General features: G+C 26.3%; 1 protein-coding gene and 1 long non-coding RNA gene across 4 annotated transcripts; one reads left to right on the plus strand and one right to left on the minus strand.

Annotated features, from left to right (window-relative positions):
• Positions 1 to 884: 884 nt before the first annotated feature.
• On the minus strand, positions 885 to 11,315 carry LOC136090348 (uncharacterized). Of its 3 annotated transcripts, XR_010643379.1 has the most exons (5): positions 11,098 to 11,315; positions 5,521 to 5,685; positions 1,647 to 1,724; positions 1,117 to 1,417; positions 885 to 1,050 (listed from the first exon to the last, which is right to left on the minus strand). XR_010643379.1 is itself a non-coding variant. In XM_065816934.1 (4 exons), the coding sequence occupies exons 1-4, from the start codon at positions 11,141 to 11,143 to the stop codon at positions 1,314 to 1,316; spliced, it is 393 nt and encodes a 130-aa protein (XP_065673006.1). In that variant the 5' UTR covers positions 11,144 to 11,315; the 3' UTR covers positions 885 to 1,313. The 3 variants fall into 3 exon arrangements, 1 of the variants encoding a protein (XP_065673006.1); XR_010643380.1 differs by lacking the exon at positions 11,098 to 11,315 and having other exon boundaries at positions 5,521 to 5,802; XM_065816934.1 differs by having other exon boundaries at positions 885 to 1,417.
• A 733-nt stretch (positions 11,316 to 12,048) lies between these two features.
• On the plus strand, positions 12,049 to 12,719 carry LOC136090349 (uncharacterized). Its single transcript, XR_010643382.1, has 2 exons — positions 12,049 to 12,356; positions 12,444 to 12,719. It is a non-coding gene; the product is annotated as an uncharacterized LOC136090349 (long non-coding RNA).
• The last annotated feature ends 348 nt before the right edge of the window (positions 12,720 to 13,067 follow it).

Raw genomic sequence — 13,067 nt, forward strand, 5'->3', positions numbered from 1 at the left:
TGCTTTGAAAACCGGAATTCGTTTGCATAAGGTCGAAGATGCCTCTAAGCTTATCATGTGTGGATTTGTTATTCATAACTTGTGTATCCGACATGGAGACAACGGTAATGACTTCGAAGAACGCGAAGAACTAGCTGATGAAAATATAGCTTAAGCAAATCAGAATGATAGAGCTTTGAATAGACGATTACAGCTACTTAACTACTTTACTTAAAAATATTGTTTAAAAATTCATATACTGTTTGTTCTAGAGCAGAGGATCTATCAAAATAGTTAAGACATGGATCATAGATTTGTGTCTAAATTAGTTGAATTAAAATTGGAAAAAATTCACACAATGAATTTTTAATAAATGCAAGAAATTTTTATAAAATATTAGACCGTAAAAATATGTTTATATTTGTTTTTAAGTATGTGTATTTTGTTTTTTTATAGAGCACGCTTAAAAAAAAAAAATAGTTTTGTTAACTTTTGTTGTTAAGAGCAATTCTTATTAAGAGTATTTTAAAAAGGTAAAAATTGCATAATAGCATAAAATCAAGATAAACGATCGAAATAATACTAAACTAGAATACAAAATAAATTTAAAATTTGAAAGATATTGTACCAAATATCCGGTATATACATAAAATATTCTTAAGTAGAGTGCTGACCCAAAAAAAAAAAAGCGGTTGAGAACGGGGATTTAGAGGTAAAGGTAATTAGAACTATTTTGTTTAAATTTTAAAATCAACTACTACCCAATGCAATACCTAGTTATATATAGTTGTAATGCTTGTATCTATTTCACATCGCAACAGCATTGGTCTTAATGTTTGTGTGAAGTTTTACAGAATTTATTACTGTAAGGCAATGGTGATAAAAAAATGAAATAATAATAACAATTTCAGGTTGGAGTTATATTTTTATTGTTACTAAAAAAATGTAATTAGTCATAGCTCTTCAGTTAAATACCTTCAAAGTGAATGCTTAAATATAGTTTACAATATTTTTCGAAATTCAACATAAAATTATGATGTAGCTCTTCTCTTAATGCTCGAGAATTTCCTCCTAAAACAAAAAAAGTGTTAATGATAAAGTTATACTAAATATTACTACAAATTAATTTTAAAATACCGTTTCTGTATTTATGAAATCGTGCTGGTTTGAAGGTTGCAATTTCTCATCCATTAGCTTTGTTGCTGTTGTGTAATATATTTTTAAAACCTTTTCTTTTCAAATTTGCTGTTGTCTGAGAGCAACGTCCAATTTCCAAAGTTTAACTCTTAATACTTGTTCTTTTTCTAATCTTTCTTTTTCGAACCCTAAAACACTTACTTCCAATTTTTTAAACTTCCATCTACCAAGAGACTTTCTCTAGCTTGTTTTGTTTTTAAATTTTTTAATGCCCCCATTGATGGTTTATTTTGAATTGAATCTAAAATTTAATTCTAGGTGTCAAAACAAGACCAGTTAACTAAAATAATAAGAAAGGTGGTTTAGATTCCTTTATAAATAAGAAGTTTTTGATGGTTTTGAAATACTAGTTGTGAAAAAATTAAGCACAAATTGATGTTGTCTGTTATATAATTATAAGTCTAAAACCTACAATTAATTAAATAGAACAACTGAGATTAAAAAAAAAAACAATTTATAAATTGCATTACCTTGAAGTATGTAACGACTATCACCAACAAAAAAGGTATTGTCTAAATTAGGGGAGGACATACAATCAAATCTTGCACCTAATAAAAACAATTAATTTGTATAGAACTTATATAAGAATAAAATAGAACTCTATAAACTATAAATATATATATATATATATAAACATATATATATATATATATATATATATATATATATATATATATATATATATATATATATATATATATATATATATATATATATATATATATATATATATATATATATATATATATATATATATATATATGTATATATATATATAAATATATATATATATATACATATATATATATATATATATATATATATACATATATATATATATATATATATATATATATATATATATATTTATATATATATATATATATATATATATATATAATATATGCAATGTTTAAAACATCATTATCTAATTCTGTTAGTTGTCTCCCTGCAACACCTTTGAAAAAAAAAATATATATATATATATATATATATATATTTAAAAGTGCTGCAGGGAGACAACTAACAGAATTAGATAATGTTGTTTTAGAGATTGTTGACACGAAGTCAATAAATGTATCTGGAATCGATGTTCCTGATTTTAATATTGATTATAATAAAGAAGTAAACTTAACTTCTTTATTATAATCGAAACAATCTTCTGATACAGCTTCATCTATTATTTCATCTATGTCTGGTATATTTTTGTTGGTTAAGACTATTTGTGTTATACGATACATATATCGATGTAGCAGCACTCCCTTGCGAGTCAGGCTATTTGTCAGTCGATGTAGCAGCACTCCCTTGTGAGTCAGGCTATAAGATAGTCGATGTAGCAACACTCCGCGCATAATTTACAGTAAAAAAAATAAAAATCGAAAACATTTTATTAAAAAAATTAAAAATAAAAACATTTTATTAAAAAAAATAAAAATAAAAACATTGTTTATATTGTTAAAAACATTCAGAATGTTTTTAAAAACATTCTGGTCAATTAAATTTGCGTTTTTGTGGTTTTTTTAAAAAACGATTTATTTGTTATTAAATTAATGGTTTTTACTTTCGTCCAGCACGAAAATGTTGGACGAAAGTCAAAAGTAATTAAAAGTGACGTATGTGTTGGCGTAAGAATCACTTTTTTCCTTCCGCTCTTCCCAAAGACAACAAACTATAGATCTATATATATATATATATATATATATATATATATATATATATATATATATATATATATATCTTATAATATATATAAAGGGCAATGTGTGTGTGTTTGTTTGTTTGTTCTCTATAGAAATCCAAACCGCCGGACCGATCTCGATGAAATTTGGCATGGGGGTAGTCCTCGAGGGGGAGAAGGTTCTTAGCTGGGTTTTGACCCCGTACCCCGACCCCCGGGGTCAGGGGGGACCATTTTTTGGGCCCATTTTTGGGCCCATTTTTGTGTACAGATATCAGGTAAGCCAGTTTAAATATTGGCCCGGGCAACGCCGGGTAACTCCAGCTAGGTATATATAAAGGGCAATGTGTGTTTGCGTATGTGTTTGTTTGTTTGTTCTCTATAGAAATCCAAACTGCCGGACCGATCTCAATGAAATTTGGCATGGGGGTAGTCCTCGAGGGGGAGAAGTTTCTTAGCTGGGTTTTGACCCCGTACCCCAACCCCCGGGGTCAGGGGGGCCCAAAAATGGGATCCAGTGTGGCTCTGCAGCCTCAGCCGTGCAATTTGGCAAAACCTAAAAGCTTCCTACCTGTGGAGGAGTGTCAGAACACTTCATTTGACAACAAACATGAGGGTAAAGTTGTCTGGTGATCTGTCAGCAGGAGCCTTTTCCAATCAGCTCCTTGCCTTGGGCAATGGTGAGGCACCAGTTGATGTGCAGACAGGGCTCATTAAATTCCCTGCCAACTTTTGCACACTGGTGGATTCTGCAGAGGAACTCATTGTCAAGGTGTTTCCCAACATCCAGCAGAGTTTCACCAGACATGACTGGATCTGTGAGAGAGCTATTCTGGCTCCCAAAAATGAGTCTGTCACCAAGATCAATATGCAGATCCAGAAAATGCTCCCAGGCAATGAAAAGTCCTACAACTCCATTGACATGGTTATGGACCCCAGTGAAGCTGTCAACTATCCAACAGAATTTCTGAACTCTTTAGAACCATCTGGATGTCCTCCTCACATTCTTCACCTGAAAGTTGGAGCACCAATCATTCTCCTTCGCAACCTCGACAGTCCCAAGCTCTGCAATTGAACTCGACCCAACATCAAAGCTATCCTTTCAAACTTGATTAAAGCAACTATACTGACTGGATGTGGCAAAGGTGAGAATGTCTTCATTCCAAGGATTCCAATGATTCCCAATGACCTCCCATTCAGTTTCAAGCGCCTCCAGTTTCCAGTCAGGCTGGCTTTTGCCATGACCATTAACAAAGCGCAGGGACAGTCACTCAAAGTGGCTGGCATCAATTTGGAACAGCCCTGCTTTTCTCACGGCCAGCTCTATGTTGCATGCTCCAGAGTTGGATCTCCACGAAATCTTTTCATTTTGACTCCAGAAGAAAAAACCAAGAACATTGTCTATCAGAAGGCTCTTCAGTGAAAGAAATCCTCTTTAAAGAAGTCCTATTAAAAGAAAACAATAACAATCCAATGTGAAGAAATTACCCATGATTTAACTTTTGTAACATGTTCAACTTTTTTTTCCAGTGTGAGATAACAATTTAATTGAAAAATTTGAGTAAATGTTCTTTTGGAAATTCTTAATTTGTTGTTTTTAAGTGGAAAATAAACAAAATGTCTTTTTCTTCCTTAATGTCTTTCAGTTATTTCATAGCTTCAACCAACAGGGTCACATTTTGTGGGATTATTGTGCAACACTAAAAAATATTGCACAATCTTACTGTGCATAGCCCAAAATTAGTATAACAAAGTTCCAGATGCTCATTTACTTTTAAATATTGGCCCGGGCAACGCCGGGTAACTCCAGCTAGTATATATATAAAACTCTTATACGTTGTCCGAAAGTTTTTTCCATATTTTGTTGACAAAAAGTAAAAATTAAAATCCAAGAACAGAATTTTTATTAATTGATAGACTGCCTGCCCCAACCAAACCCTCAGTCGATGTAGCAGCACTCCCCTGCGGGTCAGGCTGTTTGTCAGTCGATGTAGCAGCACTCCCTTACGAGTCAGCTTATTTGTCAGTCGATATAGCAGCACTCCCTTGCGAGTCAGGCTATAAGATAGTCGATGTAGCAACACTCCGCGCATGATTTACAGTTAAAAAAAATAAAAATAAAAACATTTTATTAAAAAAATTAAAAATAAAAACATTTTATTAAAAAAAATAAAAATAAAAACATTGTTTATATTGTTAAAAACATTCAAAATGTTTTTAAAAACATTCTAGTCAATTAAATTTGCATTTTTGTGATTTTTTTAAAAAATGATTAATTTGTAATTAAATTAATGGCTTTGACTTTCGTCCAACACGCAAATGTTGGACGAAAGTCAAAAGTAATTAAAAGTGACGTATGTGTTGGCGTAAGAATCACTTTTTTCCTTTCGTACTTCCCAAATGCAACAAACTATAGAACTATATATATATATATATATATATATATATATATATATATATATATATATATATATATATATATATATATATATTATATATATATTTATATATATTTATATATATATTTATATATATATTTATATATATATATATATATATATATATATATATATATATATATATATATATATATATATATATATATATATATATATATATATATATACACACACACATATATAAATATATATATAACAAAACTATACCAGTTTTAAGACTTTTAGCAAATTTTTGCATTGTAGCTCTTCGCAAATAATTCCATTTTTTACTATGTAGCTGGTTGATACCTTCAATTTTTGCCCCTAAACTATTTAAATGTGACATCATGTCTTCCCATATTCTATTTCTATGCCTCATAGTAATAGATGGACCTATAAGTAGAGTGAATAAATAATCAATATATAGTATAATATAGTTTTATATAGTAAAATACTAAATATTCCATAATAATATATTATTTTATAATTAAAATCATACCAAAAAAAGCTTACCTATGTTATATATATATATATATATATATATATATATATATATATATATATATATATATATATATATATATATATATTACATATATATAAAATTGATATACTATACATTACATCGTGTTATCATCGTTAATTTTATATATTATAATATATCTCTGCTGTTGCTACTGTTTTTGAATATAATGATTAAATTGCCATTATTATTACCCTTGTTATATATCATTAGCACTATTAGTAGTTTACTTCGCATTAGTTTATAACTATTTGCATATAAACTTGAATGTAAAATCTTTATTTAGAAATATATGATTGATTGATTACATACTTATATTATGTTAATATATACTATATATTACATACTTATACTATAACATTTGTAAATATATATATATATATATATATATATATATATATATATATATATATATATATATATATATATATATATATATAAGTTTAATTTTGTTGTGAGCATATATTCAGCAAAAGTGCTCGATGAATGATATCAGAGCTATATAATTGATTTTTTGACGAGATTAAATAAAAATAACTACATGATTTTTTACTTTTAGTAAAAATCATGTAGTATGTAGAAACTTTTAGTAGTAAAAATCATGAAGTTATTTTTATTTAATCTCGTCAAAAAATCAATTATATATATATATATATATATATATATATATATATATATATATATATATATATATATATATACAAATATATATATACATATATATATATAAATATATATATATATGTATACATATAATATATATATATATAACATATATATATATATACATATATAATATATGTATATAAATATATACAATATATATATACATATATTATATATGTATATATACATATATATATATATATATATATATATAAACATATATAATATATGTATATATATATATATATATGTATATATATTATATATATGTATATATATATATCTATATATATACATATATATATATATATATATATATATATATATATATATATATATATTTATATAAATATATATATATATATATTTATATATATATATATATAGTTAGTTAGTATTTATTGCTGTAACTGGATTGGCCAGTGAGAATGTTTTTAAGCACACTGTGACAGCCGCTTCAATTGATTGTTGTTCGTCCAACATTCGAATCCTGCTTTAAAGGAGTTTACAGACGATGATTTGACTAGTTCCAAAGGCAATGAGTTCCATAAGTTTGCCGATCTATTGTAAAAGTAATTATGCCTTTGCAGATTTTTTGTTGTTTCCTTATAATACTTGAAACAGTGACCTCTAATATGATTTTGAACAGTTTGTATGTTATGTTCTGTTTTATTAATGTTGTTCATTATTTTAAATAGTCAGATCATATTACCTCTTTCTCTTCGTTTAGTTAGAGTTGTCAATTTCAAAATTTTTAATCGGTCTTCATAACTGAAAAACCTAATTGATTTAATCAGTTCGGTGGCTCGACGCTGAATTTGTTCAATTACTTTACAACCACCTTTTTGGTACGGGGACCATACTGGTACTGAGAACTCTAGAAATGGACGAATAAAGGTTACGTATAGTGATTTAAGTAAATGACAGTCCAATCTTGCAAACAATTTTTTAATTCGACATAACATTCTATTTGCATTATTTGTTACAGAAATAACTTGATCTTTCCACTTAAGATTTTTAGAAAATATTACACCTAGATCTTTTACGCTGTTTGATTCTGGTAGTTTTATGCCATTAATATATAGAGGGTTCTTTTTGTTGTTTACTCCTTAGTGCATTACTACACATTTATCAACATTAAACTTTAAAAGCCAGTCTTCTGTCCATTTAAATGATGTATTTAAATCCCTCTGTAGACTTGAGATACACTCATCAGAAATTACCTCGGGCAAAATCTTAGTATCATCAGCAAACAATTTGCATTTATTCATTAATTTACTTGGCAGATCGTTAATGTATATAATAAACATTAAGGGTCCAATAACAGAGCCTTGTGGCACGCCACGAAAAATTTCAACCCACTCAGAAACAACTTTACCTAGAATTATTCTTTGTCTTCTATTATTTAGAAAAGCTTCCATCCATTTTAGAACTAAGCCATTAATACCATATGCTTTTAATTTAGCAAAGAATCTCTTGTGAGGAACACTATCGAAAGCTTAAGCAAAGTCTAGCATTACTACATCAACAGGTATACCATCGCTGTTACACGAAGAAATAAAGTCAAGAGTCTCTAACAAATTTGTGGTACAAGACTTTCCTTTTACAAAACCATGCTGATGAATTGTTAGTAAATTGTTTTCGTCGAGATGTTTTTCAATTCTTTCTCTTATAATAGATTCTAATATTTTGCAAGAATAGAAGTTAATGAAATAGGGCGATAATTGCTGGCCATTATTTTGTCATCTTTTTTATATATAGGTGTTACATTTGCTGACTTGAACTGGATTGGCAGTTGACTGGTTTTAAGTGATTCTCTAAATATAAGAGTTAGTGGTAAAGTAAACGATGTAGCACAATTTTTGAGGACTATTGAACAAAGTTTATCAGCTCCAGGTGATTAATTGTCTTTTAGTGATTTAAGTTTAAAACTAACTCAAAGCTAATATCATCAGGTTCAATATCCTCAAACTTAATTACATTATTTAATTCGAGATAAAAAGGTGGAAGATCTCTTTTTTCTTCAATAGTAAAGACATCCTGAAAATGCTTATTTAGGCAGTTAACAATTTTATTTGGTTCATGGGATAAATCACCATCAGGCATTCTCATGGCCTTTATTGAGTCTTTTATTGAATTTGTACTGTTAAAATACTTATATAACAGTTTAGGATTAAGTTTAGAGGTTAACATTAGATTCTTTTCAAATAAAAGTCGAGCATTGTATATTTCTGTTTCAACTAATTTGCATAACTGTTTATATTCTTTGGTCAGTTTAACATCATTCCATCTGTGAGCACAATTTATGTACCTTAAATTTCTGTCTCACAATTTATGCATCTTAAATATATATATATATATATATATATATATATATATATATATATATATATATATATATATATATATATATATATATATATATATATATATATACATATATATATAATATAATTATACATATTTTTATTTAAATAGTTTGCTAAAAAATAGAGATCAAAAATCTATCTCAAGTTTTTTTTGAAAAAACGCATTTTTTTCTGAAAAAGCTTTTATCTTAAAAACAGAATTTTTTTGAATGTTTTTTGCAATGAGCGTTTTTTTTCTTCGCTTTTTACGAAAAACTGACTAGCTAAAATAAAACTTGAATCTATCATAAAAACAAAGTGATATGAAGAAACAAAAATAAAATTCAGCAAAGAGAAAATTATAGTAATAAAAATTATAAAAGAAACCCTTTATATATACAAACTCAAAAATAAAATTTTCAAATTGTTAAAATTGCTTTTATCTCAAAAAAATTACAATGGCAAAAAAAGTTTTTTAAAAATTTTCTTAATGATTTTAACATAACAAAACCAGATTGTCAAATTTGACTTTTAACATAACAAAATTAGATTGCAAAACTTGATTTCAAGATAATTTCAGCTTTTCATTTTTTTTTAATCGTATATTGAATTTACTGTTTCTTCTACAATTACTAATAAGGTATTAATTTGTTTAATTTTAAAATGTTTGATGTATTGCATCTGTACACTCAATCTGTAGCTGGCATTAAACATAAAATTGAAGAAAATTTTTTACTTGTTGTTCATGGCCCAACACAACTAACACAATCTTGAGTTTTCTATTCTAACAAACTTCTTGATAGATCTAATTTATCAGGGCCATATTTATTGTTGATTAGGCTAATAAAGTATAGGTATTCTTCAACTTTTGCTTTAGAAAGAAGTTTTCAAATAATTTACCTTTTTGAATATTTTCTAAATGGCTTAGGCCTGGTGTAAAAAACATTCTAAAAAACATTCCAATATAACATAACTTTAAAAGTTTTCCAAAAAAACCAAGTAAATTAGATAGTCAAGCAGCTGTAACTTTATGTTTTCTGTAATTATGCTACTTTTTTGTATTTTGTTCTATGCTTATGTAATTAATACCATATCATTTTGGAGCCATGCAGTTACTAAGGTCAATATTTACAATACCAGTATTAAAAAGTTATCTATTAATGAGAAATATGCTATGCCTTTTAAACCATCATATGTTCTTTGTACATCAGTATTTTCAGTCTTATTTCGAATGATATTAGTGACAATTTTGGTATTATTTTTAAAAGTGTTAGAAGAAGTTTTTTCAAGTATTATTATAACTTGAATCTTCCGTGAGTTTATTAATATAGAAATCAATATTTTCAATTTTAGTATTATCTATGTGAAGTATAATTGGATCAATTAATGACGTATTGAAACAAATATAATCTGATAAAACAAAGGCAGTTCTTTGTGAGTATTTATAGCATAAATGTTGACAGACAAATGATTCGCTTTCAAATTTCAATTTCGTCTGTACAAAATAAACACGTTACAACTAAACAGCCATTTCTTAAAAGTGCTATTTCAATTTTTAAACAATCATACATCTGTTTATAAATAGTTTAGTTCTGGATATGCTGATATAGCTATTGTCATCTTTTTTATTTAGGATTCAGTTAATTTTAAAAAATGATTACACTTTGTAACTGTTCTGTGCAAGAATAAGCCTAAACTTTTTCTTTTATAGTTTTCATTGTATTTAGTATTTTATCATTATTGTGTTTTAAAAAATACAAAAGTGAAAGTAAGTAAACACAAAAGTGAAAGTAAACCCAGTACACAACCTACTAGAACTAACAGGACAACTTCAATGTTCTATTTTAGGAATAAATCAATCAAAAAGTAAAACAACTGATCTCAAATAGTCAATATATAGTTTTATACTCATACATTTAATGCATGTAACATTTAACCAGGTAACTAGTTTATTTTACAACTTTGTAGCATTTTTTATGTTTTTTCAGGAAGACGCAGTTCCCTTCCTTTTTATGGTCACAATATCTATAAACGATATCTTCACTAATTTTCTTATCGTAAAACATCTTGTTTGATGACCATTCAGCTGTAATTTTCGGTATTTTAAGAGATACTTCATTAAAAATACATGTTTGCTATTTAATAACATTGTTATTAAATATATTGTTAAACAATATTGTTTAACAATATTCAATAGATATTGTTAAACAATATTCAATAGCCTTTTAGGCTTCCTTTTTTTATTTTAGCTTTAAAAAATGTAAATACATTTGCATTTTCTTTCGTAATTCTTCGAAAGTATCTTTTTATTCATTTAGGTTTTTAATCATGATGAATTAAAAGCTAATAGTAGCAGCGACAGTATCGTTTAGTTGAAATTTTTCAATAACAAAGTAACCATCTTTACTTTTTTCCCTACATCGAATTAATTTCCAGGCTTCTGAAATGAATTTGGCTAATTACGATTAGATTTAGATGCTACGAAAAATGTGATGGGTTTTATATATATATATATTTATATATATATATATATATATATTTATATATATATATATATATATTTATATATATATATATATATTTATATATATATATATATTTATATATATATATATATTTATATATATATATATATATATATATATATATATATATATATATTTATGTATATATATATATATATATATATATATATATATATATATATATATATATATATATATATATATATATATATATATATATATATATATATAAAACTGATGTTTGTATTTTAAGCAAAAACAAACTTGTAAAACATAAAATTATATCAAACTTAGATTGTTATACATATATAACAATCTACGTTTTTAACAATTTAAACTAGCAATAAATAAACTTTAAATTTAAAAAGTAAATAACGATAAGCTTTTTTATTTTTATGTTAGTTTCTTTTATAAGAAGTATTGCAATGTGTTTAATAGCAAAACTCCTTTGTTCATTGTTTGAGCTGATATCAATGGATGTTGTTTTTATTTCGCTGTTGTTTACTATAAGTCGAAGTCGTATAAATCTGAGAAGTGTAAATAAATCTCATTAAGGAAGTCATTAAAAAGTTTATATCGCGCCTCATTGTTTAGTTTTGACTTAAATGAATAAAAATTACTATTTTGAGAGAAAGTCGACTTCCGCGAATTTTTTTTTTTAAATACTTAATAAAGACGAACTTATGGTAAAATTATCATGTTTTATTTTATTTAAAATTGAAACAAGTTTCTGATCACGGTATAATTCTTAAGCTTCCAATCAGTGCGATTTTTTACCAAATAACAATTTTAAAAACTTCATCGTAGGATGTTTTTTCACATTATAAATCGTCCAATCAGGATTTTTATTTTAGATATTAGCATTTAATTAACAATTAAAGAGGTATTAAAACATAAGAAAACATTTGGCTAGGTCAATACATTTTATTATAAAGAGATTTTTAGACTATCAACGTTGATCGGAGAAAATATTTTTTATTTGAATATATAATGCAACACTCAGTAATTATATATTTTATATGTATTACAATTATTAAATTATTTATCTTTGTGAGCAACATGTAAAAGTGTGACTTTTGCTGTTTACAGAGATAAATGATGGAAGAGTGCAAAAAGACGGGAACAACGCTGAGAAAAATCGGTGATAACTTTGAACGAAAAGCAACGTGGAATAGCACACCTCAAACACCCCAATACCAAAAACAAACTTCCTTAAACTCAAGCTTGAATGGTATAAAATATTGATAGTTGAAAACAAAAAAGATACTCGAGAAAACTTTTTTACCGACAGTTTGTAGATTTTGGTTTAACTTTGTAAATATGTCAATAGTGTGAAGAGTATGTAAATATAGTCTATAACTGTAACTTCAAGTTATTATATTTCTTAAAGTATAAAATTATAACTTTCTTAATATATAAAATATATAAAATTAATAACTTTCTTAAATTTTTCATGCTTGCAGTATGTTGTTTCTAAATTAAAACATGTTTCAAGACGGACGATGCCATACAAACTTTATTTTTTTGCTGCCAACTAAAGGTTATGGCGAAGTCATAACTTTTAGTCAGAAGCGAAATCCATTAAATGACTTTCACTAGCAGTTAAAAAATCTTTATATATTTATATATATGTGCATATATATACAGTGGCGTAGGAAGATTTTTAAAATTTAGAATATTCCAAATTTTTTTTACGTTTATATGTATGAGAAA

This window comes from Hydra vulgaris, chromosome 13 (genome assembly GCF_038396675.1).
Source record: "Hydra vulgaris chromosome 13, alternate assembly HydraT2T_AEP".
Lineage (NCBI taxonomy): Eukaryota > Metazoa > Cnidaria > Hydrozoa > Anthoathecata > Hydridae > Hydra > Hydra vulgaris.

Bases quoted from the DNA above. Each gene is read 5' to 3' on its own strand.
- LOC136090348 (XM_065816934.1), bottom strand. From the start codon at position 11,143: ATGAATAAAAAGATACTTTCGAAGAATTACGAAAGAAAATGCAAAT. The intron at 5,686-11,097 runs GTATTTACATTT...CTCTACTTATAG, and splicing joins TTACGAAAGAAAATGCAAAT to GTCCATCTATTACTATGAGG. The intron at 1,725-5,520 runs GTATAGTTTTGT...TGTTTTTATTAG, and splicing joins TGCTAAAAGTCTTAAAACTG to GTGCAAGATTTGATTGTATG.